The following is a 27,164-nucleotide window of genomic DNA, read 5'->3' as shown; positions in this document are numbered from 1 at the left end:
GGGGGCCTGATGATCCCTGGGAATCCGGCAGGGCAGGGGGGTGTGCACCCGGGGCTTGAGGATGGCCTAAGGCCTTGGACGGATATGACCGCTGCCTCTTGGCAGGGGTTTTCATCATTCTGGAAACTGTCAGAAACTTTCCCAGAAGGACTCCACCTTCTCTATTTTGAGCAGTTTCTTCCTGAAAGTGTCCCAAATGAATGGATGTAGCTTTTCGTCCCCTTTGATTCTCACCTTGGCAGATGCAGAAGCTGAGTTGCAGGCTGACAAAGCCAGTTTGCTTTAGGTTAGTCTCAGGAACTCAGAAGAGAGTGGGAGGTCCAGCCAGGAACTCTACTAAGTTGTGGGTTTTTTTCCACATTATATATATATATATATATTTAATTTGGTACAATATACATAATATCAAAAGTACCACTTTTAGAGGGGTGGGAGGGAGGGGATGTTTGTATACATATAGCTGATCCACTTTGCCATACAGCAGAAGCTAATACAGCATTGTAAAGCAATTATACTCCACATTTTTTTAGAAAGTACCACTTGAAGCATTTTTAAGTGTACAGTTCAGTGATACTAAGTATATTCACACCACCACCATCCATCTCCAAAACTCTTCATCTTGCATAATTGAAATTCTGAAGCCATCACACCATCACTCTCCACTCCTGCTTAATGTTTTTAAGGTTCATCTATGTTGTAGCACATATCAGGATCTCTTCTCTTTTTATCACAGAATAGTATCCCATGTCTATTTATCTGTCCATGAACGTTTGTGTTATTTCCACCTTTTGGCTATTGTGTATAATGCAGTTATGAACATGATATACAATTATTTGAGTTCCTGCTTTCAGTTCTTTGAGATATAGACCCAGAAGTGGAATTGCTATGTCATATAGTTCCATGTTTAACTTTCGAGGAACTTCCATAGTGTTTTTCCATAGCAGCTGTACCATTTTACAATCCCACCAAACAGTGATTTTTCCACCTCCTCACCAGTCCCCGATAAGTTTTCTTGAGAAGGTAGCAGAAGCCAGAATGTAGTCAGAAGACTGTGGCTATTTGAAGGAGTCCCCAGATTTCATGGAATGTGAGCACCAAAGGGGCTGGAGAGCTCCTAGTCCAACTTTTGAGTAACAGATCGGGGGACTGAGGTTAGGTTATTTGCCACTCCAGCTGGCTGATGGCAGAGCTGAAACCAGAAGTCAAGATTGATGGCTCCCAGGCCAGTGCCCCTCTCTCAGCTTGCATTTCTTAGCAATTCTTTCTTGGGCTGCAGGCTAGTATCCTTCACTCTATTTCTTTGACAAAGAAACTGCAACTTGAAGAGAAAGATGGCATTTTAAGCCCCCTAGCTAGCAAGTCCTGGCCATGAGGCCAGACTTCTATACCCAAAGCTGGCCCCCAAGGACTGAACCAGGGAGGGGCCACAGCAGCACCCCCTTTCCCCCCAGTCTTGATGATCATGCAGGGGTGGGGTATCCAGAGACTTCTCGTGCTTCTCACCCGCCTCTTCTTCTCCCCTAGGACGACCCGCTAACAAACCTAAACACAGCTTTTGATGTGGCAGAGAAGTACCTGGACATTCCCAAGATGTTGGATGCGGAAGGTGAGAGGCCCTTTCCTCTGAGGCTTCGGCTTTTCTCCCAGCTGCATCCAGTAGCTCAGGAGCTGGGCCTTGGCACTCTGAGGCCAGACGGGAGAAGGCCTGGTTCCTGGGATCTCTTCTGGGGAGCCTGGGGATCAGTAGTCTCTTGGGGATTCCACAGACAGATACCTTGAGATCTGGAGGCAGAGGTGGTGGCTGGTGCTGAAAAGGGCATCCCGAGGGTGATGCTCATCTTGGTCTTGGAGTTGGGGTGGTGGGTGTCAGGGTGGAGCACAGTGGTCCTTTGTTGTTTAGGGGAGAGAAAAAAGTTTATTTACATGTGCTTCATGTATACCCATGGGAGCTTGCAGTGATGGGTAATTCAAAGAGATGATTTGTGTTTGAGGTCTATATGCATATCTAACTTCATAGGGGAAAGGGAGGGAGAGAAAGAACACTTAAGGGAGTGCTAATGACTTTTTGGAAAGATGAGTGGACCCTTAGGAGAAGAGATGGAAGATACAGTTTGTGACAATGTCTGTCAAGTTGTGGGGCCATTTTCAAATGTGCAAAAGCAGGGAGAATAATATAAGGAACTTCCATATACCCACCATCCAGATAGAACAATTATTGAGATTTTGTCACATTTTTTTCTCTTTTTGTCTTCTTTGTTGAAGTATTTTAAAACAAATCCCAGATGTCATAACATCGCACTACTACATACTTCAGAATACATACCTTAACAATAGAAATATTTTCATTCTGTTTTTCAGTCATAAAGTAATTTTCACACCAAGCAAATTGACGGTAATTCTTGGATACATCTGCCACTTGGTTCAAAATCAAATCTCCCCATTATTTCTCTTTAGTTGGTTTGTTTTGATCAGAGTGTGCATGTGGCATTTCATTGTTCTAGTTCTTGTATCTTTTCTAATCTGTAGCATTTCCGTCTTCCCTCCAATGCCTTTGGTTCCTGGCACTGAACTTGTAACCAGCTGTCCCGAGCACCCGTTACTCTGGTTTGTCTTGTTTCCTTTCTCAGGTACCATTTCACTCCTTCCTCTACCTCTTGTGTTCCTGTAGGTGGAAGTTGATGCCAGATGCTGGTTAGATCCAGGCTCAGCATCTTGGCAAGAAGACTTATGGTTCTGAGAGCTGCTTTTCCCATCACATCAGGGAGTGTATCATGTGTTCACCAGCTGGTTTTAACTCCAGCTTTTTCTTGACAGACATCGTCGGAACCGCCCGCCCGGATGAGAAAGCCATCATGACTTACGTGTCCAGCTTCTACCACGCCTTCTCTGGAGCCCAGAAGGTACCTGGGGCCCCTTGCTCCTTCTTTGCCCAGCGCATCTCATGCCTGACCCCAATCCATGCCCTCCCACCCCTCCTCTCCCCGCCTCTCCTCGGCGACAGGGTCCGGATGGTCTGTCCCTTCAGTAGCGTCAGTCCCCAGTGCCAACGTGGCGTGTCATTCTTGCTCAGTTCCTCTCTCCCCCCACCCCCCCACCCCACCCCCCCCCAGCCTCTCTGCTTTCTCTCATCTTCCTCTATCTGCTGTCTCAGAGAACACTGGGAAAGAGCTCACCTTCTGGGACCCAGATGGCAGACTTCAGCAGGAAGGGGGCGGCGTAGGTGAAATTAAGCAGGAGGCGCCTGGAAGGCACCGTGGGCAGTAGCCCTCCTTGCCCGCCTCTGTTGAAGCTATGGCTTTAGCAGAGCAGCAGGGTGGCCCTTGGGGAGATCTGACAGAGGCACCTCCTGTCTTCACTGACTTGTCCTGCAGCGGTGACACGAAGCCCCTACCTTCCACTCACGGCCGTGGTTTAGCCAATCTGTTCACAGCCCCCGTGGGCCTTGCTGCTGCTGCTGCTAAGTCGCTTCAGTCGTGTCTGACTCTGTGCAGCCCCATAGACAGCAGCCCACCAGGCTCTCCCGTCCCTGGGATTCTCCAGGCAAGAACACTGGAGTGGGTTGCCATTTCCTTCTCCAATGCATGAAAGTGAAAAGTGAAAGTGAAGTCGCTCAGTCGTGTCTGACTCTTAGCGACCCCATGGACTGCGGCCTACCAGGCTCCTCCGCCCATGGGATTTTCTAGGCAAGGGTACTAGAGTGGGGTGCCATTGCCTTCTCCGCCATTGGGCCTTAACACCTTCTATATCTTGCCCAGGCCCCCCATGCAGGGTCAGTACACAACTTCTTGCGGGGGAGGGAGGGAAAAGGTGGGCAGCTGTGGACCCTGCCAGTGTCCTGACCCAGTTTTGCTCAGGAAGGTCTGAGGTTCAAATCCAGTGGTGCAGGTTCCGCACTCAAACCATTAACACTGAAGATTTGAATATTTCTGTTAGCAGGCAGCTGATGCCCCTCCCCTAGACCCCCCTCACAGGCAGGATCCCAGAAGCACAGCATGCAGGTTGCTATGGCCACAAGCAGTAGGCTTGGCCTTATCAGCTCTGGGCCTTGGACCTGCCTCACACTCGGGCAAATTTCCTGTCCTCTGCATGGAGTTTGAGTGACCTGTTTTGAAATGCATGATGGGGTGATCCCCCTGACCCCAAGCTTTCCCCGGCCCCCCTCCCCTCTTTGCTCTTTTAGCCTGGGCTCTCTCAAACCCCGCCCCCTTTCTCCCACCAGCATCTCATTTTCTCTTCCTGTCCATTCCCTCAGTGTCCGTCTGTCCTGTGCGTGCTCTGTCCGTCTGTCCTGTGTGCCCTCTGCCCACCACGGCTGTTTGGGTTGATTCTGTGCTGTGCCGCCGCCTCCTTTCTCCTCTCAACCTCTTCTCCTTCTCTGTGCAGATGTGTAGGCACGCTAAGGCCGGATGGGAAGGCCATGTGACCTAATGTTTCATGTCACTGCCTCGCCTTCTCGGTGCGCAGAAGGTGAGCTCTCCCTCGGCCTCGCCCACTCTCCCAGCGCCCTTCTGCCCACCTCTTCCATCCTCTCCGGATACTCCAGCAGCAGCCCCTTGGAACTGCGGCCCTGGAATGAAAGGAGGGATTAGAAAAGATCCCCCCCACATACAACCCCGACCTCCTGCAGGAGGGCAGGATGCTCTCTGAACTTTGGCCAGGACACTTAAAGATGCTGGGGAACGCCCGCCTCTGGATGGCCTTGGGCATCTCTGTCCCCACACACTGGGCATAATGGCTGCCACAAACAGGAAAGAAGTCTGTGGTCTCAGCTCCTTCCCTGGACTGAGTTGAAAGCCCTTATCCCAAGCAGCGCAGTTTGGGGCTCTGCTTGTTCTCATAAATATTGAGGACCCTGTCACTTCTCTCTCTCTCCCTCCATCTACTTGAGCAAGACCACCCTCTCAAATTACCCAGCAGTCAGGGCAGGGAGAATTCTTTTACCTCCCTCCTGGTGTCCAGGCCCTGGGCTTAGAGTCCTGCCTGATCCTTCCCACCCATGTCTGCCAGGGACAGTGGTGCAGGATGCACACTGTACAAGGGTGCCATGTGTACATCATAGATCATGAAGATTTGAATATTTGTTACTAAAATAATCCCAAAATGGCACTACAAATGTCTTCTAACAGAATGAGTATGACAGTTTTCTAATAGAAGTGCCTTGGGGGAAAGGTGCCTTAAAAAAAAAAAAAGCATAAAAGCATGAGGTGAGCTAGCAGCAACCCCATCCCCTGCCTGGATGGGCACCCATGACCTTCACTTTCCTTCCAGGTTTCATGGGCGCTGCCTGGCAGGAAACAGCCCTGATTGGAGGCTCCCTATTCTGGGTGTCCCTGCCCCCCCAGGAGGCCCAGGCCCTTCCAGCCTCTTCTCTGGTCTGCATCGTGCTTCTTCTTTCTCTTTGTCCCATCTCTGCTGCTGCTCTTTCTTGTCAACTTCTTCTGGCCCCTCTTATACCCCACCTTTTAGGCAGGATGTGAGCATCATCTACCTACTTGCCTCGGGGGACCTCCAGCCCCAAGAACCACATGAAGTCCTGCCCGCACCCAGAGCTAGGCTGAGCTCCCTGCCATGGTCTTTCCAACTCTCCTTCCGCCAACTCCTCCTCCTCTCCTGCTCTTGCAGGATTCTGTCCTGGGCTTCATGCCTGCTAACACTGGCCTTCCCTGTCTCTGGAGCCTTCCCTGTGTCCTGGCTGATGATGCTCGGGAGGGAGTGTGTGCCTGTGTGGGTGTGCGTGCGCATGCGTGTGTGTGTGTGTGTGTGTGTGTGTGTGTGCGCACACGTGTGTAGCAGCCTGCTATTCTCCCTCCCAAATCTCATACCACCTCCTCCCCATGCCCTCTTCCCTCTCACTCATCCCTGCTGCAATCATTTCATGCTACTCTGGTCCATATCTGAGGACAGGGTCATCAGCTTGGGGGGTATGGGGCTGGGGGTGTGGGTGGTGCTCCTTTCGTGTCCTGGCTTGGGGGCCTCACCCAGAGCTGCCCCTCCCAACCCACTTCGAAGGATTCAGGCAACTACTTAGAGCTGAGCAGGCCAGTGGGCAGGGACTCTTCCCCCTCCCCCATGGAAGAAGGAGGAGTCTTTCCTACCCTCTTCTTGTCTTGACTGTCTTATGTCTGAAGCCAGTGTGGGAGAGTCTCCTGAAACCCATGTCCGGTGCCCTGCATCCTCTTCACCGTCTTTCTCTTGTCAAGCCTTGGGCAGTGGAACTAGAAAGGCAGCTGAGTCTGATGCACGTGTGTACATGTGTTTGTGTGCCTGAGTGGATACGAGTGTGTGTGTGTGTGTGTGTGTGTGTGTGTGTGTGTGTGTGTGTGACTGCCGTTCCTAGTCAGATGAGGACCAGCTTCTGTCTGATGGATTGGTTCTGGTTCTAATTCTTCCTCAGCCTCTCCTCTCTTTTCCTCTTCTCTGTAGGGATTTAGAAGGTGTTGTGAGCAACCAGATTTTGTTTTGTTTGTTGCTTCAATGTTCATGGCCTGTGAACTGTTTCTGAGAAACAGCGCTTCAGGGTGTGAACTGGATCTGCTGTGGGGTTCTGGATGCTCTTACAAGTAGATGATGCTGTTTGCATCCTTCCATTTGTCATCTGTCGGTTGTGAATCTTCTAAGGGAAAGAAAGCCTGTACCTGCCCTCAGGGGATTCATAGTCCATCTGGGAAAACTTCTAGTAAAAGAAGCTCATGATGCTGCGGTCTAATCTCTGCTCTGCTTCAGACCTGAGCAGGGGAGGGGGTGCTGCAGGGCTGTGGGACACAGAGGCTTGCTTGCTTTCTTCTTCTTTTTTTTTTTTTTTTAGTTTTGGCTGTGCTGGTTCTTCATTGCTGCTTAGGCTTTTTTTCCAGTTGCAGCAAGCGGGGCCTACACTCTAGTTGCAGTGAGGGCTGCTCATTGCAGTGGCTTCTCTTGTTGCAGAGCATGGGCTCTAGGTGTGAGGGCTTCAGTAGGTGCAGCTCACGGATCAATAGTTGCGGCTCCCAGGCTCAGAGTTAGAACATGGGCTCAGTAGTTGTGGCACATGGACTTGGTTGCCCCGCGGCATGTGAGATCTGACCAGATCAGGATGGAAGCCGTGTCTTCTGCGTTGGCAGGTGGAGTCTTTACTGCTGATCCACTAGGGGAGCCCCACGGAGGCTTTCCTGAGCAGGAGACACTTGAGCCTGAGGGTCTTAAGGGTTGAGTGGTGGGGGCGGGGGGTCCTGCAAATGAAAGGTTTGGGGAGGTTGAGGAAGACAGCCATGGTTTGTGGAAAGCTTCGTGATATGACCATGCAGCCTCAAAGGGAGAGCAAGTTAGCACTGGTCTGGGTCTCATCCTGCAACCTGGAGCCGTAGAGGTGAAGCCAGAATTGGCGACTGGGGACCATGGGGCCCACTCCCTTTTGTCTGGGGGCCTTGCTGGCGGGAACACCAGGGCAGGGAGCTCACTTGGGACGTGAAGGAAGGCTGAGCCGAAGGAAGCTGTGGGAGGGAGGAAATGGGCAATTCTAGCTAGATTTGGGAATTTTTTGACTAAAAGTGTCACAGATGACATCTTCGTGGCATTTGCATGACTCTGTGGGTGGTGGGTGGCAGAGTCATGGGGTGTCATTTGGCCACATTTGGCTGTTTGATGTCACCAGCATTGAGGCTGCTTCCTCTCAGTTTGACCTGGGATAGCAAGGGTTTCATTTGGGGATAGCTAAGTGCTCTGGGGATAATAATGCATAACTTAAAAACCCATGTCTCCAACATTGCAGGCAGGATTCTTTACCATCTGAGCCACCAGGGAAGCCCCAAGAATACTGGAGTGGGGAGCCAGTCCCTTCTCCAGGGGATCTTCCTGACCTGGGGATCGAACCCAGGCCTCCCTCATTGCAGGCAGATTCTTTACCTGAGCCACCAGGGAAGCCCTAACTTGGAAACAACTAATGTAAAACTAAGCACATCGTTTTGTATTACACTGTTTGGTAATACAAATAGTGGGTCATAAAAAAACATAAAAATAGAGTCCATGGAGGGGTCAGGAATTTTTTCCTTTGGTACTTGGAAGTCACCCTTTTGCCTGTTTCCATAAAATATTTTCTCAGCCCATTGATGATCTTTGTAAAAAGTCCCCAGAAGGCCCACCAGGAAACTCCCCAGACTTTATCCAAGAGGAGCCCCCTTTGACCCTGGATCAGTCAGTTGGCTCAGAGGGGCGGGTGAGGCTCTTGAGGCCCAGAAGGCACATCTTCCAGAATCCCATGAGCATGCAGACCTCATTCAGTCCATCAAGTTGACAAATTGACCCACAAATCAAAGTTTATTGCTTCCAAGCTCAGGAGCTCAAGATGAATCAGAGGATAACAAGGTGAAGGTGGGTTTGATCCATTAACCGTCTCAGTGATGTTGACTCTTGCCTGCGATTCTTACCCGCTTGGTCAGCACTTTGGGTCGAGGACTTTGCAGCTGCCCCACGTTCTTACATACATGTCAGCACACAGGAGAGCACTAGCCTCTCCTGAGGTCCCCCTCCCCAGCCTTTGGGAAACAGCTCTGGTGACTTCGGGCAGATTCATTTGGTACGTCAGCCAGTGCCCAGGACCCTACTTGTTCTGTGGCCTCACATCTTCTGAGACAGGTCCAGGGAGGCATTTTCCTCCTCGTCACCTCTTGGGATTCCCCACGGTTGCCTGTTGGTTCCTAAGAGGGAAGGATGATCAGTCGGGGGTTCCTGATTGTCCTATTGAGAAGTAGCTTTAGCATCTCCAGGACAGAGTTAGGTTGCAGGACTGGGGGTGAGGGTCTAAGGATGTGATGGCTTGTCTCAGTTTCTTGAGACCTGGGACTCCCAGCTCCTTGCTCCCCGGCCAAGCCAAAGCTCCCCTGCTGGAGGCTTACCCACCCCGACACCCTGCCGTGGAGGGTCAGTGTCTTCACTTTGAGCTTGAAAGGTCCTTTATGGTGATCTCATTCTGCCCTCGCACACATACCTCCCGGCACAGTTACCCACATATCATGTGATCTGGTGGGCGTGTGTCCTATTTGAAGAATTCCACAAGGAAAAAAACATATCTTCTCAATCATTCCTTCCCAAATGAAAGCACCCTCATTCTCAGGAACTTCTTCTTGATGCCTCAACTCAGTTTATCTTGCTGCAGTTTGAAACCCATTGTTCATCAACTAGGTTCAAGGTCCCATCTTTCTCCTTCTTCAACCTTTGCCATCTGCAGGGTCACCCTTCTCCCACGCCCCAGATATGTATCTGTCTACTCATCATGATTGCCTGCTGCCATCCTCAGGCCATCTTCCTTCCTATCGCAGGACCCCAGATGGCTTCGAGTTCCCCTCCGCTTGGAGCAGGGTTAGGATTGTGAACAGGAATTGTATTTAAAAATCACCTGAGCAAAGTGGGTTAAGGCGCACCTGGCCCTGCTGGTGTCAGGTGCAGAGTGCCCTCTGAGCCAGAGAAGCTGTGTCCCCTGGGTTTCTGGGCCTTTGCATCTGATTGCCATTCAGTCTTCTTTTCTTCTTCTTGCCACCTGGCCCCCCTTGGGTGTCTGCTGGCCCAGCACTCGGTCTGCGATGTGTGTTTACCTTTCCTAGAGGTGCCCAGGCTGGCTTTCTGGACATCCTGTCTATGATCCTTTAATTCCTGCATCTTCTTTAAAATTCTGTGGGCCAGGAGCCTTGAGAGATTCTGCAGCGATCCTGAGGGGCCCCACTCCATCTCAGCATCTTATTCTAGGACTCCCAGATATAAATTCCTGCATCTCCAAAATGGCAGAGCCAGTCTGAGAGCCTGAGCCTGAGCCTTCGGAATCCCAGGGTCTCTACTTGGAATTCCAAGGATGGGCATAGATTTTCTCACCTTCCACCTAAGCACAGCATCTCAATTATATCAATCATTGACTTAGTCTATTTCCAACATATATGTTGGGTCTCAACATATATCAAACTTTCAGTCTCTTCTCCAGGGGCCCCCAGTTCAGCCACTTAGGTCTCTGTCTGTGCTTACTTGCTCTGTGGGACTCAGCCTGGGCTGGTAAAGAGGATGGTGAGGAGCCTGTGGATTCAAAGTCTTGGGAGCTGCCTTCCAGCCATGTGATGCTGTAGGGGTGGGAGGAGACCTTATTGGCGCAGGCGTGTGCCAGGCACTCCCGATGTTGCGAGGCTGACCACCACCCTCTCTGTCTTGCCAGGCCGAGACAGCAGCCAATCGCATCTGCAAGGTGCTGGCCGTCAACCAGGAGAACGAGCAGCTCATGGAGGACTACGAGAAGCTGGCCAGTGATGTGGGTACCCCTGGGTTCTCCTGGTCTGGCCCCGGCAAGGCCTTGCCACCCTGTCCTGAGAGGCCAGGCAGCCCCCAGAACCCATCCATTCCTCCAAATCCATCCCTGGGCACAGTCCCAGACTGGGCATTGCCCCTCGTCCCAGCTGCTGACCGAGGGCGGCTTGGGCTCTCCCAGAAATCAGGGGTAGTGGGTGGGTTAGGGGCCAGTCGGGACTTTGGAGAGCTGAGTTCCAGGCTTTTTCTGTCACCTCTCTACTCTTGTTTTTTTTCCACTTGACAAATGAAAGCTATGCCAAGAGACCTCAGAGGCCTTTTGGGCCCAGCGTACTGTTACTCTGGGAGTTTTGTTTGAACTTAAAAGGAGTGTGCAGTTCTGAGAGGATGTGAACCAGGGATAAATCACGCTGGCTCAGGCTAGCTTAGTGACTGGGCCCACCCAGGGAACAGGAGGGGGCAGGATGGGTTTGCTGTTCTGCCACTGGGTGCATTTAGGTTAGAGCACCAGTTGCTCCTTCCTTAATTCAGCCCCTGAACAGCTTAGCCCGGCCTCTTGGTGGACTTGCCATTCCCCAGCATAGTAAGAGCCTAGGTTCTGGGGCCCCAGTGCCTGGATTTAATCCCTGCCCTAAACTGGTCACCTTGGCAAGTCACAGAAGCTCACAGTGCTTTGGTTATGTCCTCCGCCACCGGCGGGGAGGGTCACAGCACTTAATCCCATGATGACTTAGCTTGTCATCATTATTTAGATGAGTTAGTCCAGGCCACGTGATCTAGTTGCAGGGGATCACAAGTTTCCTCTTATCGTTTCCACTCCTCCACCCCCATCATCTCATTGAGGAAACAAAATTCAGGCTGTCCTCTGCAGGCTTTTTCCCTTTTGAGTCAGGGACCCACATTCTAGAATCCTAGAAGTTAAGATGGCAGGGACTCTGGCCAGCAACCGTTCACCCCTCCATGGTAAGATAGGGACATTGAGGCCCAGCCAGGTAGTAGAGGGAGACTAGAGCTTGGGTCTCCTGCTGAGTTGAGCCATCTTGCCCCCAGGTTTCCCCTTGCGGAGCAAGGAGGTTGAGTGATGCTGGCTGAGTTGACCTATCCTAGTGGCCAGGCGTCATGAAGCCTTTGATCTCAGAAGGAACCTGGCCCTGTGGCCTGGGAATAGCCTGGGGTGGTGGTGGGGAAAGAGTGTGCCGTCAGGAGAGATGCTCCCCGCCTCCCCGGCCCCCCTCCCAGCGTCCTCCCCCGCTCCCCCCGCAGCTGCTGGAGTGGATCCGCCGCACCATCCCATGGCTGGAGAACCGGGCGCCCGAGAACACCATGCACGCCATGCAGCAGAAGCTGGAGGACTTCCGTGACTACCGGCGCCTGCACAAGCCGCCCAAGGTGCAGGAGAAGTGCCAGCTGGAGATCAACTTCAACACGCTGCAGACCAAGCTGCGCCTCAGCAACCGGCCCGCCTTCATGCCCTCAGAGGGCAGGATGGTCTCGGTGAGCAACCGGACTGCCCAGACCACGAGCCGCCAGCGAGGCGCTGTGGGCGGGGCAGGGGCGGGGCAGGGGGCGGGGCGTGTGCGCTCCATCTGCCCACACTTGGCCAGGTGGGGCTCCCCGTGGCCCCAGAGAGAGAGCCCCTTCTCTCCTCATCACCCCGGGTCATACTTGTCCTTTCCAGACCCCTGCACACCACTTGGATCTGCCCCAGCACTTTCCTCCCTACCCATCAAAGAGTCATCTCAGCCAACAAAATCCCACTTGACATGTTGACCCAAACAGGGCATAATTCAGGAGCTAGAAGGATAATTTTCACTTCGTGGAATCTTGTTTCAGCATTTAAAAACTTTTTTTAAAAAATCTTAAATAATAGATTTTTTTTTTTTTTGGTAGGATATTTTCAAATATGTAAATAAGTAAAATACAAAAAATAGAAATTCTTCATAATCTTCCTACCCAGGATCAACTTAAAAGATTTTGGGGAGAAGAGACTCTTTTAGTCTCTGTAAATGTGATTTTAAAGGGAATCTGAAAGCATCTTTTATTTAATAAGCTGCTTAGAAAAAATAACTTTTGGGGATTTTCCTGGTGGTTAAGATTACATGCTTCCACTGCGTGGGGCACAGGTTCAATCCCTGGTGGGAAAACTAAAATCCCTCATGCTACATGGCATGACCAAAAAAAAGAAAGAAAGAACTAATTATATTGTGACCAGCTTTCCATGTCATAACTTTTTTTCATTTTTTTCATTTTTTGTTATTCCTCCCTGTTTACTCTTTCCCCAGGACTTGAGATATGAGCTAGAGAAACATGCAAACAAAAATTTTAAAATTAAAAAAATAATAAATAAAAATTGATCAGGATAGAGCTTTTGTACTTCGCAGAGGAGAGTTGACAAGGAGTCATGGGCACATGAGGCAGGCATGGAAGGGGCTGGGAGAAACTTGTGAACAACACTGGAAGGAGGGCGGACCCTGGGGGAGTAGAGAAAGGCCTGACGTTGTGCATGTGGTTTGGAAAACTGGTCCTTTTACAGATTCCAGGCCGAGTCAGCAGCTTTTATATGGCTGGAGCTGCTACTCGATGGGGGATGCTCTGTGCTTTAATGTGTCCTCCTGTGGCAGAGACAATGTGGTCCTTGGCACATGGCGAGGGCCTGGGTGGCATGTGAGCTGGACAGCCTATCACTGCCCGGGGGGTGTCCTTGTGCTAACTGTGGGGGGCAGCTCCCTGTCTGAACGCCTGTGGGTTTGTGCTCATTACCTGTCACTATCTCTGGGTGGCTCTGGGATGGCTCAGCCAGGCCAGGGTCCTTGGAGGCTCCAGGCTACTGTCCAGAGCCCGAGAGTAAACCCAGATACGTGAGGAGGCTGGGAGGCTTCCACCCCTGCCTGCCTCGTTGAGTCTGTTGCCCTGTCTCCCTGGCTGGCCCTGTGACCTCTGTGGTTGCTCAGAGTCCTGTCAGAAGCCGGTCCTGGAGCCCAGAGGGCCTCGGGCTCTCTCCCCACTGGGATGCACTGCTAACGCCCCATGGCAGCATGGCACCACTTCCCTGCCCAGGAGGCCTGGTTCCCCAGGAACCCTAGGTCATACCATGGGGGGCTGGGTGGGGAGGAGGCTCCTCCTGGAAGGCATGGAGGAGCCCTGGGGTCTAGGGGGCCAGGCGGGCTGACCCTGTGCCTGCCATCCCTGCAGGACATCAACAACGCCTGGGGCTGCCTGGAGCAGGCGGAGAAGGGCTATGAGGAGTGGTTGCTGAATGAGATCCGGAGGCTGGAGCGGCTCGACCACCTGGCAGAAAAGTTCCGGCAGAAAGCCTCCATCCACGAGGCCTGGACGGATGGTAAGACCAGCCTAGCCCCTGCCCCCCACCCCAAGCCTGGCTCTAGCTTTCATGCTCCCCCACCCAAACCACCAGCCACAACTCCTTTCTCTCTTAGGTTTTATCTGTTTTGTCTCTTACTGTTCCTTAACATTAGGCTAGTTCATGACCCACCCTAACCCCTTTTTTTATTGGCCACTCCCCATGGCACATGGGATCTTGGTTCCCTGACCAAGGATCAAACCTGCCACCTCTGCACTGGAAGTGCAGAGTCTTAACCACTGGACCATCAAGGAAGTCCCTCATTAGTCTTTTGGTTGCTTCAGTTTTCTTCTCTGCTAAGCGGGGACAATAATAGTACCAACTTAATATGTTTATGAGAATTAAATGGCATAATACATCAGAAGCAATGAGAAGAGTTCCTGGCATTCGTACAGTGCTATATATTTGTTAATTATTCTTGTGACTGTAGTGATTTCTCTTCCCTGAGTTGGATTGGGGTTCATGTGCTGATTCTACCGCCTAGAAGCAATGTATCTTGGACCAGTGGTCTTGTGTCCTTGTCTGTTATATGCAGGTGATGATATGCCCTCCTGTATTAGTTTCTTAGGTCTTCAAATTACCATAAACTGGGTGGTTTTATGTGATATAAGTGCATTCTGTCACAGTTCAGGAGACTAGAAGTCCTGAATTAAAGTGACGTCAGCACTGGCTCCTTCTAGAGCCTCTGAGGGGAGGCGTCCCCTGCTTCTTCCTAGTGTCAGGTGGTTTTACTGGCACTTCTCGGTGTTCCTTGGCTTGTAGCAGCATCACTCTAATCTCTGCCTCCATCATCACCGGCTGCTTCTCTCTGGGTCTCAGTGACCCAATCTGCCTGTTTTTTTTTTTTTTACTGAAGACACCAGTCATTGGATTTAGGGCCCACTCTAATCCAGTAGGGTTTGCCAGGTGGGAGAGTGGTAAAGAATCTGCCTGCCAATGCAGGAGATGCAAGAGATACAGGTTTAATCCCTGAGTCTAGACTATGCCCTGGAGCAGGAAATGACAACCTGCTCCAGTATTCTTGCCTGGGAAATCCCATGGACAGAGGAACCTGGGGGACTACAGTCCATGGAGTTGCAAAGAGTCAGACACATCTTAGTGACTAAACAACAACTAATCCAGTATGACCTCATCTTAGCTAATTATATTGGCAAAGACCCTATTTCCAAATAAGGTCAGACTCTGAGGTTCTGGGTTGACACGAGTTTTAGAGGGACACTATTAACTCAGCATACCTCCTCGTGCAGTTGTGCATTTTATGTGTAGCCGAGTGCCTGGCACATGGAACACACTCGGTAAATGGGAGCCCTTGATATCTTCCCTCCTCTGCCTTCTCTCCATTGTGGTAACCTGGAGCTCTGGCCTTAGCACCTGTGTGTCTCCATCGCTCTGACCTGGAGGCACTTGGCCATGTCTGGTGTCTGCTTGTTGGCAGATGATCTTCTCCAAAGAGAGAAGATCACACCTAAAATTGTCTTTTCCTCAGAACCTGGGCTGGGGCTGGAGAGTGAGCCATGCTACCCATCTCCTAGAGCCCTGCGGTCATTTCAGCTGGAGCCCCTGGAGCAGACCCATTGGCTGGTAGAGCTCAGTACCCTGAGATGCCCCATTCATCTCTGCGATGGTCCTCAGACATTAGGCTAGAGATGAGTAGGGACAGCCGCATCCTGGGGCCATTTGCGAGTGGCTTGGAACAGGAGGGCATAGGTGTGTTCATGACTCAGCAGAGGGGTTTGCTGGGCTGCATATATGATGATACTTGGTCACTGCCACGCCTTCCACAGTGCTTGTGTGAGCTATCTATCCAGGCACGGGTGGATGGAGGAGAAGGGGGATGGTGGAGTCTGCACCGATTCACCCACACACTTCTATTGTGTTCTCTCTGGGGCCAAGGAACAGCTCACAAAAAGGTACAGAGCAAAGACTGGCCCCGCCAGCCACCAGCAAAGGCATGAGAAGTGCCGGCGTGCCTCCAATAGATGCCGACATAGCAGTCTGGCTATATGTACTCACAGCTGACAATGCTGTTGCCTAGTTACTTAAGAATTGCATTTATTGAGGCTGTCTAAAACCCCTAAACGTGGCTGAAATCACGTGTCTGGGATGTTTGCGATGAGTCCATCTACAGTACTGCCAGCTGAGGGGCCTGCATGCTCCACGGTAGTGCAGTGTGTGGTTACACCAGTTCAGCCACTCGACAGAATGTTACGGGGCCATCAGAGTGACTCATGTGATGGTCGTGGTGCCAGTGTAGAAACTGGTGATGTGCTGCTGAGTATTTTAAAAGCAGGATATATAATTTATATACACCCAGTGGTTTTAACGCAACATCCATAGCAGGCGAGACTGGGAAGGAGTAGATAAGTAGGCTCATCTGTGATTTTTTTTTTTCCCCCCTAAACTCGTCATATTAATATTCTGACAAAAAGGAGTAGAGAGAAGGAAAGAAGCCATCACCTCTTTGGCCCAGCCCTCATTTCCTGAGAGTTGCTGAGCCTCCCTGGTGGGGCAAACAGCGGAGGTGGGCATGCAGGCAAGGCCAGGTCAGTCTCTGTCCTAAGGCAGCCGCTTCACAGGGCAGCTGGGGACCGTCATCTAACAGCGATCTGAGAGGTCGATTCTCATTTTCTTCCCTTTGGAAACAAAAATCCAAGAAATGCAAGCCTTGCCTCACCCCTTAAAAGAGAGGGCCGGGCACCTGATGCTTGGAGAAGGTGCTGGTTACTGATGGCTAATGTGCAGAGTGCACTGGACAGGCTGCCCACACTGGGTGTAATTGAGGGGTGGGGTCCCTGCAGGGCTGCTGGGGGCCAGCAACTGTAAGTGGAGAAAACTCTAAAGATGGGGTACCCCTGAGGAACTTGTTTTCCCCAGGTTATACTGCAGGCATAGATCGTTGTTTCCTGCTGTTTATAAAGTTCGTGTTATACCCTGCCTGTCCACTTAGCCTGCATCGTCTGTACATCACCACTCCTGGTGGCCCTGGCATACTCCATGAAAAGGAGTGACTTTCCCACCTCTGCCCCATCGCCCATGTTCCGGCTGCATATATATATCTGTTTTCTTGAACTGCAGATAATTGATCATCATATGGGGCACATCTATTTCCTTGGAATATACCGGAAGTGGAACTCCCAGGCCCTGAGGGTGGGGGTGGTTGAGATCAAGAATGTGGGTCTCCTGGCTCCTGCTCAGCCTTGTGCCTGACCTCTGACCCCCAGGCAAAGAGGCCATGCTGCGGCAGAAGGATTACGAGACAGCTACCCTCTCGGAGATCAAGGCCCTGCTCAAGAAGCACGAGGCCTTCGAGAGTGACCTGGCCGCCCACCAGGACCGCGTGGAGCAGATTGCCGCCATTGCCCAGGAGCTCAAGTAAGCTCAGCGGGCACTGCAGCGCTGTGGGAGGTGGGCGGTGGCCTGAAAAGTGAGCCGGGTCCTGGGGCAGGAAGGTCATTGATACAGAAGACTAAGGACGTCCTTGCAGGTGTGGAATAGCCTGCGACCATTCTGTCACAGGCCTTTGGTCCTTACCTACAGCCAGTGTGGGACCAGAGGGTGACCGAGTATGGCTCTGAGATCTTGCCTGATCTTAGTGGCTTCCTGTCACTGGCCATTGCAGTCAAGGCTGGCGTGGCCTCCAGGTCAGGTTGGGGCGGGGGCCCGTGCAGAGGAGAGCTGGTCCCCTCCCAGCAGTCTCCTGAAAGCCCAGAGGTTGAGGATGGGAGTAGGGGTCCTGGAAGTTCTTGATGAAGCGCGCACACCTGGCCTTCCTGTGTCATGAGCGCCCCAGCCCCAGGGCAAGGAGAGCAGGCCACAGAGGTAACCTGGGTCACCCGACTCTTCCTCTCTCCTCCCCCGCAGTGAGCTGGACTATTACGACTCACCCAGTGTCAACGCCCGGTGCCAAAAGATCTGTGACCAGTGGGACAATCTAGGGGCCCTAACCCAGAAGCGGAGGGAAGCTCTGGAGGTGAGGGCCCCTGAGGAGACGGAGACCTGCCTCCGGCAGCCCTGTGTGCTCCTTCCTGCTTCCTGACTCCCTTTGCTTTGCGCTAAGAGGCTCCACTGGGTTCCTCAGACCTTCCCCAGGCCTGGTCTGACCAGGGAAGGCTCACATTGGCACTAGACTTGACCTTTGCCCTGATGGAGATGCCCTGATCATATCTTCTCCTCCTCTTGATTTAGTGTGCTTGGACCAAGCCCCAGCTGTTTGAGAACCTTCCTGTTCTCCAAACCAGGCTCTCTGGGGGCTAGGCGAGTGATTCCAGTGTGGGGTGGTCCATAACACCCCATATTAGGAACCAGCACTCTAGAGAATCTGTTCTGAGTTAGTCTGCTCCTTCCAGACCTGAAACTCTCTGGCTGGTCAGGAGGATCTTGAAGTCTGCTGGGTTGGGTGGGGGGTTGGTGATTCTGGACATGACTTTACGAAGCACCTACCCATCCCACGCCATTTGGCACTCGCAGCGCACGGAGAAGCTGCTGGAGACCATTGACCAGCTGTACCTGGAGTACGCCAAGCGTGCTGCGCCCTTCAACAACTGGATGGAGGGGGCCATGGAGGACCTGCAGGACACCTTCATCGTGCACACCATCGAGGAGATCCAGGTGTGCGGCCGGCCCCCTGTCCCCAGAGGCTGGCTCCACACAGCCCACATTCCGCCAGTCCCCTTCCTGCAGGACTGCCCTCGTAGGGAGAAGGCTGAGGGTAGCCTCCCCAAGGATGTTCTAGATTTGAAAGCTTTGTGTTTTATTTATTTAGACTCTGTAATATATGCATATATATTATCAAATGGTATCAAATCTACAAGCTAAAGAGACTATGCAGTGAGTTTCCCTCCTAGCCTTTGTCCCCCAGCCCCCCCAGTGTGCCTCCCCAGAGGGGAGCGGGACAGTCTGCATAGGCGAGCACATTTGTTTATTAATATGTTCTCCCCCCCCCCCCGCCCCGTTTCACATAAAAAGTAGCTTCTATTATATACTGTATCCCAAACCTTTATTTCTAACCTCATAATTATCTTGGAGCTCATTTCACTGCAATAAGCCATTCTTTTGTACAGCTGCAGAGTGTTAGATGAAAAAGGTTTTGCAGAATAATGAGAAACGTGTGTTGGGAGAGGTCACTTGAGCAGACCCAGGGTACCCCTTGTCCCCAACTAACTAGGGGGTGGTGAGCACCCCAGGGAGATTGCTGCTGAATTCACCAGCCCTGAGCATGAAGCTGTGGCACCTTCCTGGGGCCAGCCCAGCCATCCTGGTTCTCAGCCGAAAGAGTCCTGGGTTGATGCCTCCAGTTGATGCCCAGGGGCCACCGGAGGCCGGCCCCTTCACCCACTTCTGCCCTGGGACCTGCAGGTCTCTCGTGGCTTATCTTGCCCCTGGGAGGCACCAGTCCCTCCCAGTCACTGTGCTGCTTCTGCATGCCCGTCTCTCTCCAGGGACTGACCACAGCCCATGAGCAGTTCAAGGCCACCCTCCCCGATGCCGACAAGGAGCGCCTGGCCATCCTGGGCATCCACAACGAGGTGTCCAAGATTGTCCAGACCTACCACGTCAACATGGCAGGCACCAACCCCTACACAACCATCACGCCTCAGGAGATCAATGGCAAATGGGACCATGTGAGTCTAAGGGCTGGGTGGGGCGCTGGCGGAGCCATTGTAAGTTTCAGAAGGGCAGGGATCTTTGTCTATATTGTTGATTTTCATTGATTTCAGTGTCGTACAGTAAGTGCTCTTGTCCGTTAAGTAAATGAGTGAATTTCTAGAACGGGTCAATGTGTTCACTCCTGTTACTGCCTGGCCCCTTCCCTTCGTGGCTCCTCCATTTCTCGTGACATGGAGGCAGATGGCTGGCTCATCCCAATGTCCCCTGATTGTTCCTGCCCCAGGTGCGGCAGCTGGTGCCACGGAGGGACCAGGCCCTGACGGAGGAGCACACCCGCCAGCAGCACAACGAAAGGCTACGCAAACAGTTTGGGGCCCAGGCCAACGTCATCGGGCCCTGGATTCAGACCAAGATGGAGGTGGGTCCCAGCATGGGAGGCAGGGCAGGGGCTTCCACCCTTCCCCACACCATCCCAGACAGTCAAGCTTGCCCTGTCTCCTCCTGGATGGGACCTGTGCGCACTGTGGGTCCTGAACCCACAGCTGGTCTGCTGCCCCATGGAGGGTGTGGGACCCGTGTCCACACAGGGACACACATGAGACAGTCCCACGGAAGGATCAGTGCCTAGGTGACTGATTCGGCTTGCCCTGTGGCATATGTGGTTGAGCTGGTCTCCCTTCCTCCTGAGTCATGAGCTTGGCCAGAAGGAGGTGATCTCCCCAGAGAGAGAACTGTGCTTTGGGCAAGCGTGAAATTCTTTGCTGTATTGTTGGACTGGGTATCAGGGTGATATAGATAAGGAAGGAACACTACTTGGGTTAGAGCATGGTGTCCTTCTGAATTCCTTGAGGGCAGAGACCATGTCAAGTTGCTGTGTGCTTCTCTGGACCCTCTCTCCACCTGCTTAGCACATTATGCATAGTAGTAGGTGCTCCAGAAATACTTGCTAAGTTGGACTGAGTTCCCAGAAAGTGCTTTCACAAGCTAGGTGTGTTTACATGGATGAAAGACAGAGATGGGGATTAGGCTTGGACCATGGAGACAGGTGGGATTGAGGTGGGCAAGGCAGGCCTCCGAGGAACAGAACAGCAGGAGCATGTTCACTGAGAAGGTGAGCCAGGTGCCCTGAGGCTCTGAGGAACCCAGCTCAGGGGGAGAACTTCCCTGAGATGGATGGTAGTTGGGAACAGGCTTGGGATGGGAGTTTGAATTGCAAGCAGAGGAGTGAACCTTTAAGTTAGCAACTGACCTTGCATCCCCTTCCTGAGGCTGAGGGGTACCTGGGAGATGGGAGGTATTCATCTGGTGATATCAGTCAGTGCTGGTCAGATTCCTTTATGATGCTATTTCCCTGCCAAGAACCATCAGAGGGGTTTTTCAGTGACCTGGGGGCCCCAGTCTCCACCCTGGGGGCCCAGAGTGCATAGGTCTCACAAGGGCCTCCTTTCTGGGTGAGCAGGAGATCGGAAGGATCTCCATTGAGATGCACGGGACCCTGGAGGACCAGCTCAACCACCTGCGGCAATATGAGAAGAGCATCGTCAACTACAAGCCTAAGATCGACCAGCTGGAGGGCGACCACCAGCTCATCCAGGAGGCGCTCATCTTCGACAACAAGCACACCAACTACACCATGGAGGTGGGGGCCACCAGCCTTGCTCCCCTGGAAAGGGAGCCCCGGATCCCCCTTCTGCTTCCCCATCCTGGGCTGGGAAAGTGGTGGGGGGGGGTCACCCATCATTCCAAGAAGACTGGTCGTGTAGTAGGATAAACCCTAGCTTTTAAGTGAGAGGATACTCACTTCTCTTCCCTCCTGGGGCTCTGGGTCTTTGGTCCTCAGGGCCTTGTGAATTTCCCAAGGGGCTTGCTGAGAATGCAGATTTCCAGGCGCTGTCCCAGAATTTGATTCACTAGGTCTAGGATGGGACTCGGGTATCTAAATTTTTTAACAAGTACCTGGTGATTCTGAGACTGCTGGTCACCAGACACTGGTTTGGCCTCTGCTTTTTAAATGACCTACTTGTTTTGGCCATGAAGGCATGGGTGTGAGGTTATAGAGTTGGATGTTCAGGGAATTACCCACTTTTGTGTCCTTTGATCTTCCCCACCGTCAACTTTGCCCTTTTTCCTGGTCATTTCGCTGGTCATTCTGGTCTCTGCTGTTCCAGGCAGAAACCATCACCCTTCTGTGCTTCCCTCTTCATCATCTGGGTCCTCTGTCCTGGTTTGCTGTCCTTGTCTTGGTTTCCCTGTGCCTGGTGACTCTGTTAATCTGGGCAGCAGGCCTGGTTTGATTGCACTGGTCATTTTGATGGTCAGGGGAGGGAGCAGGGAGGGGCGGCCTGGGCCAGTCCTGGGACCCCTTTGCTGACGTGCCTTGCCTGCCTGCAGCACATCCGTGTGGGCTGGGAGCAGCTCCTTACCACCATCGCCAGGACCATCAACGAGGTGGAGAACCAGATCCTGACCAGGGACGCCAAGGGCATCAGCCAGGAGCAGATGAATGAGTTCCGGGCCTCCTTCAACCACTTTGACCGGGTGAGCTCCACCCCTGCACTTGCTGAGGGCAGCCCCGGCCCCAGGGCCCTGGAGGGCACTGCCCAGGGCATGGGCCCACTTCCTGGGCAAGTGAAGAAGAGGAGGGGGAGGGAGGAACTGCAGTCAGCCTGCTCTGACTCTCCACCACCCCAGGCTGGCCTTAGAAGCTGTCCAGGTGTCCCATAAGCATCCCTGCTTTCCTGGAGAGAGCTCGTGTTGTGGGTGAAGAGAAGCCCTCAGACCCGTGACCCTTGCTCTCCTACCATGAGGAGTCACCCCCTGGGGGCAAGGCTGCCATAGCCTCGAGGGAGGACCTGCTGTCCCTAGCTATGGGGACCATCCCCTGCCTGCGCCTGGGGACACAGCAGAGCCTCCCTCCTCCCTGCAGCCCCAGGGGTAGCCTTTCTGACCCCTGAAAGAGGTGTCAGAGTTACCAGTCCTCCTGGATTCTCATCCAGTTTTGCGTGGGCTACCCCTCCCAGTGCCTTGGGGCTTTGTGGTGGCCACAGTGGGTGGGAGCATGGGCTTGGGTGCTGCCCACCACCCCTGCCTGCTTCACTGCCCTCCAGGCACCTGGGTGGGTGGCGTCCTCCTGGAAACCCTGCTCAGGGCATCGGGGCTGGAGGTGGGCTGGGCACTCTTCTGGGGGAGCTTCTTACCCCCATGGCTCACCATGCTTCCCTCCGGCCTGCTCCCCCGGGGCAGGACAGCTTCGTGTACCGGGGAGAGGGTCACCCTCTGGACCACGTCCGTGTGTCTAACCTTGTGCACTTTTATTTCCCTCCTCCCCCCGCCCCTCCACCCTCCACCTTCCCCATCCGCATGCCTTCATCCCTGTCTCTGCCCACACACGCTACCCTCCACTGGGGCATGGCCCACCCCTTCCCCCTCACGGCCTCCACCTCCCTGGCACCGCATGGCTCGCTGGCTGGCGCACGGCGGCCCCAGGATCACTCCGGCACGCTGGGTCCCGAGGAGTTCAAAGCCTGCCTCATCAGCTTGGGTTATGATATTGGCAACGACCCCCAGGTACTCGCCTCCTGCATGGAGCACGCTCAGGGGTGGCGTCCGGGGCGAGAAATAACGCGTTTCTCCTTTTTTCTTTTCTCTCTCTTCTGTCTGGATCTCCTTGCCTCCCCTTTCCTGTGGGCCGCGGGGCTCGTCTTCTGCTGTCCCTGCCTGGCCCCTGGTGGGCTCCTCCTCCCACTACTCCGACCTCTGACCTCTGACCTCTGCCCTCGGTTATCTTTCGTGGGAACCTGCGCGGTGCCCACCTTCCTCTCTCCTCGTCGCGCTCCATCCCGTGGACGGATTTTTGCATCTCCCTGCTCTGTCTTCCTCCTTCCTGTGGATATCTTCCCCGGATGTGTATTTGCATCTCTTCCTCCTATGTTCCTCTCCCCTTCCTGACCCCCGCCTCGCCCCCCAAAACCATACACCTCGACCTCCCCTTTGGCCATCTGTGCCCTCTTCCTGGCCCTCGGCCGGCCCTTTCTCCTCCTTGTGTCTTGATGCCCCTGACCCCACAGAAGAAGACAGGCATGATGGACACGGATGATTTCCGCGCCTGCCTTATCTCCATGGGTTACAACATGGTAATGTAAACCCCACCCTCTGCCCTGGCGAGGGGCAGCCAGCCAGCTGACTGGAGAGGCCGAGTCCTGGCCATGGCAGGCTGCAGGCCCTCAGGCTCAGGGGCTCCCCTCCCTGGAGGGGCCTCAAGATTCTGATCCGTGGGGAAGATGGTGTCCTGAAAGGACTGGGCCCCAGCTACAGGGCCTGTGTGCGTCCGGGAGACCTGGCCTTCTCGCCTCTCTCTGCCGGTTTCTCTTTTGATATTTACAATGGAAGTGGGCTTTTTTTTTTTTGCTCCCATCGTGGATGGTGGGGCTGACCCCGAGGCTGCTGGGCAGGACGGTGCTGGGCACTCTGGGTGGGGGTTGGTTCGGCTCCATCTCACTTGAGGCCTAGAGAGTTCCACCTCTGTCCTGGTGATGGCTTCAGCCAGGCCTGCCGCCCCTTAGCTAATTGCCCCAAGTCCCTTCCCAACCTTCTCAGCTGCCTTGCCCTCATACAGGCATTCTGAGCAGGGCAGGGGCCTCAGCTGGGCAGCCAGGCAACTCCTGGCCTACCTTGCAAAGTCCTTGCCCAAGGCCCAAGGAGCCCTTGGGCTGCCCAGCGCAGGAGCAAGGGCGTGGGCTTTAGAAGCAAGGAACCTGGGAATAAACCCCAGCTCTGTTATCCCCTGCTTGGGGGCCCAGATAAGGTGAGGGGAACACTGCCAGACCATCATAACTGTTAAACCAAGCAACTCAACGTGAGTGCTGTGCCGTGTCTGACACATAGAATGGACAGTGTGGTGGAGGCCCAAGTTTATGTCTCAGCTCTACTACCCGCTGGCTGTGTGACCTTTGGCGAGTCACTAAGCCTGCCTGGGCCTTAGGTTTCTCCTCTGGAGACCTGATGAAAATAATAAATAAATACCTACTTCGTGGTTGTGAGGAGGGTTAAATGAATTTTACACAGCACTTAAAATAGTGCCTGGTATATAGTATATGCTGAGTGTTAGCCATTGCTGTCGTTAGTTATCATCCATATTATTATTTTTGTCCCAAGAGGAATGCAGGCATCCATAGAGGGTGGGAAGCCGAGACAACTCAGGTTAGGTCAGGGGCCCGCTCTTGCAGCCTCAAGCACTTGGAGGCCCCAGAGGCTTCAGGTCCATAGAGAGAGGAGACTGTGGTTGACAGGCCTGGGATTGGCTTTTCCCTCCAGGGAGAGGCAGAGTTTGCCCGCATCATGAGCATCGTGGACCCCAACCGCCTGGGGGTGGTGACGTTCCAGGCCTTCATCGACTTTATGTCTCGTGAGACAGCTGATACAGATACAGCAGACCAAGTCATGGCTTCCTTCAAGATCCTGGCCGGGGATAAGGTGGGTATGCGGTGATGTGAGCATCATGTGCAAGTGGACTGAATTGGAGGGGAGGTCGTGAGCAGCTCAGCTGTTCCTTCTTCCCCACCTGAGCCTCATTGCTGTCTACCTCTACCCATTTCTGTAACATTTGGGCATCAGCTAAGAGGTTAGGACACAGCATTAGCTTAAGGGAGCCCCCTGCCATGGACACTGCATGTCATACTTATGATGAGATACTGGTGATGAAATGACTGGTGGTGGAGGGCAGTCCAATCAGATGGAGTATGTGAGTGGGTGATGAAAGGTCAATCTGGGAACTTAAGACTTCAGCCCTGCATCATTCTGGGCACAAGCCATGGCATGCAGATGGGAAGAAGGAAAGAAGCGTGTTTCTCATTTGTCTACCCTAAGAGCAGTCAGCTTCAGATCTCCAAATCTCCCAAGTTCCCTGCACTGCCAGGCCTGGCAGTGGGAAAGCAGGAGCATCCAGGGGGGTTGTGGGGCAGAGGAGTCTAGAGGTCAGATTCCCTTTCTGTAAAATTCATAGGCTAATCCTTATGCCATCCTTCCTTAGCCAGTAGGGAGAATAGTTTCTGAAATGTCTCAGTCTACATTGAAGTAAAGACTGAAGCAACAAAGAGGTTCCTAAAGCTCTTACTTAGATTCGAGGACACCTTCTTAGAGTCATAGCACTTTGGAGGTGGAAGGATCCTCAGAAACCACCTCCTTGAAGCGACTCACTTAGTCGAGGAGGTCTCCAGGGCCCAGAAAGGGACCTGGTCTCCTGACTCTTGAGGTGACTGGAGGGCCAGCTTCTGTCTCCTTCATACTGGCTCCTTTAGGAGACTCTGGCAGAAGTCGGGCGAGTCCCTGAATGCTTGCGGAGCCTCAGACTCCCCAAAGATGCAGGTTCCAAGTAGATTTTGATGGGCAAGCCCAAGACAGGGAGGAAGCAGACACCCCAGACTGGGAACCAGATGGGCTGGGGGAAGGTTAAGATATCTATCTGTGGCAGTGATGCCCCAAACTGGATGCTCCTCTAATTTGCAAGAATTGTGTGACCTCAGAGCCCAGCTGAGTGGGTGTGTGAGTCCTACTCTGTTTCACCAAATATGGTGTTGCTAATATTGTTCCACCCTGTGGTTGGTGCAGGCTAGAGAGATACATGAAAAGATTATAGGTGCAGTTAGCTCTTGGAATTACTTGGGAACAGGCTAAAGCAGTGAAGTGAAAAACCTAAGGGGATTGAAATATATGTTATTTAAATATATATACACACATATATAGATATGTATATATATAGATAACATATATACATATATGTCTATCATATAATTTATTTATGTATATGCCTGATACAGGTATGTGTAATGTACGCGTCAGAAAGGGAGCGGGGCAGGGTACCTCACCTCCTGAGTGAGGTTCCCGACCTCCGCGCTTTGCGGCCGCCCTGAGCGCATTCTTCCCGCAGAACTACATCACGGTGGACGAGCTGCGCAGAGAGCTGCCGCCTGACCAGGCCGAGTACTGCATCGCGCGAATGGCCCCCTACACCGGCCCCGACGCTGTGCCCGGTGCTCTGGACTACATGTCCTTCTCCACGGCGCTGTACGGCGAGAGTGACCTCTAACCCGCCCCGGCCGGCCCGCACCCTCGCCCCGCCCCGTCCGCTGTGCGAGCCCCGCCCTGCGCCTCCGCTCTGCCCCTTCTCCCGCCCGGGTTTGGTTTCACGCTCTGCCTCCAGTGGGCGAGCTGGGACCTGTGTGGCATCCAGGCTCCCTGCCCGTGAAGTGACAGTTTACAAAATTATTTTCTGCAAAAAAGAAAAAAAAGTTACGTTAAAAAAAAAGTAAAAAAAAAAAACCAAAAAAACCACATATTTTATTATACAAAAAGTATTTTTTTCTCCACCAGACTTAAATGGAAAAGAGGAAGAATTAACTATTTGCACCGAAATGTTTTGTTTTGTTGTGACATAGGAGAATAACCAAGCACAATGTTATATCCATCCTTTTTATCGATTTTTTTTTTCTTTCTATCTGTACCATCTGCTGTATTCATTTCTCCAATCTCGTGTCCACCTTGACGGGGGAGTGGGAGGTGAGGGTAGGGGACAATCCTGTCAAAAGGCACATTGGTGCATGTGTGTTTGCAAGCTCACTTGTCCATGAAAATATTTTATGATATTAAAGAAAATCTTTTGAAATGGCTGTTTTCTAAAGGAAGAGAATTTATGTGGCTTGTCTTCTCATTTTTGAAGTCCAGAAGGGTATGTAATTACCCTCTTCATCAGCACACACTTTTTGCCCCCCAAATACTGCCTATTAAAAATGGTCAGGACAAAATTGACAAGTGTGGACAACTTTGGTCCTATTTGGCACACACTGTTAAAGCAGCAACACTCCCGTGGCAGTTCTTTGCTCCTTGCTTACTGTTTTCAAAAAGAGTGCATGGGATCAAGGATGGTGTTGGAGCACCTGTACCA

General features: G+C 52.7%; 1 protein-coding gene across 4 annotated transcripts in view; it reads left to right on the top strand.

The window, feature by feature from the left end:
• Positions 1-26,889, top strand: part of ACTN1 (actinin alpha 1) — a 97,571-nt gene extending 70,682 nt beyond the window's left edge. For 2 of the 4 annotated variants that reach the window (XM_070469538.1, XM_070469539.1), the window contains exons 7-22: positions 1,525-1,606; positions 2,815-2,900; positions 10,169-10,261; positions 11,521-11,751; positions 13,450-13,597; positions 16,840-16,990; positions 17,480-17,588; positions 18,086-18,226; positions 19,057-19,239; positions 19,509-19,643; positions 20,685-20,864; positions 21,617-21,763; positions 22,712-22,792; positions 23,293-23,358; positions 24,539-24,697; positions 26,151-26,889. In XM_070469538.1, coding sequence (XP_070325639.1) covers positions 1,525-1,606; positions 2,815-2,900; positions 10,169-10,261; positions 11,521-11,751; positions 13,450-13,597; positions 16,840-16,990; positions 17,480-17,588; positions 18,086-18,226; positions 19,057-19,239; positions 19,509-19,643; positions 20,685-20,864; positions 21,617-21,763; positions 22,712-22,792; positions 23,293-23,358; positions 24,539-24,697; positions 26,151-26,309 — 2,151 coding nt within the window. In that variant the 3' untranslated portion in view covers positions 26,310-26,889. The remainder of the gene's footprint in view (positions 1-1,524; positions 1,607-2,814; positions 2,901-10,168; positions 10,262-11,520; positions 11,752-13,449; positions 13,598-16,839; positions 16,991-17,479; positions 17,589-18,085; positions 18,227-19,056; positions 19,240-19,508; positions 19,644-20,684; positions 20,865-21,616; positions 21,764-22,711; positions 22,793-23,292; positions 23,359-24,538; positions 24,698-26,150) is intronic. The other 2 variants (XM_070469541.1, XM_070469540.1) reach the window with 2 other exon arrangements.
• Positions 26,890-27,164: the final 275 nt, after the last annotated feature.

The sequence above is a fragment of the Odocoileus virginianus genome, chromosome 6 (assembly GCF_023699985.2).
Source record: "Odocoileus virginianus isolate 20LAN1187 ecotype Illinois chromosome 6, Ovbor_1.2, whole genome shotgun sequence".
NCBI lineage: Eukaryota > Metazoa > Chordata > Mammalia > Artiodactyla > Cervidae > Odocoileus > Odocoileus virginianus.
This window is presented reverse-complemented; position numbering and strand designations above follow the sequence as displayed.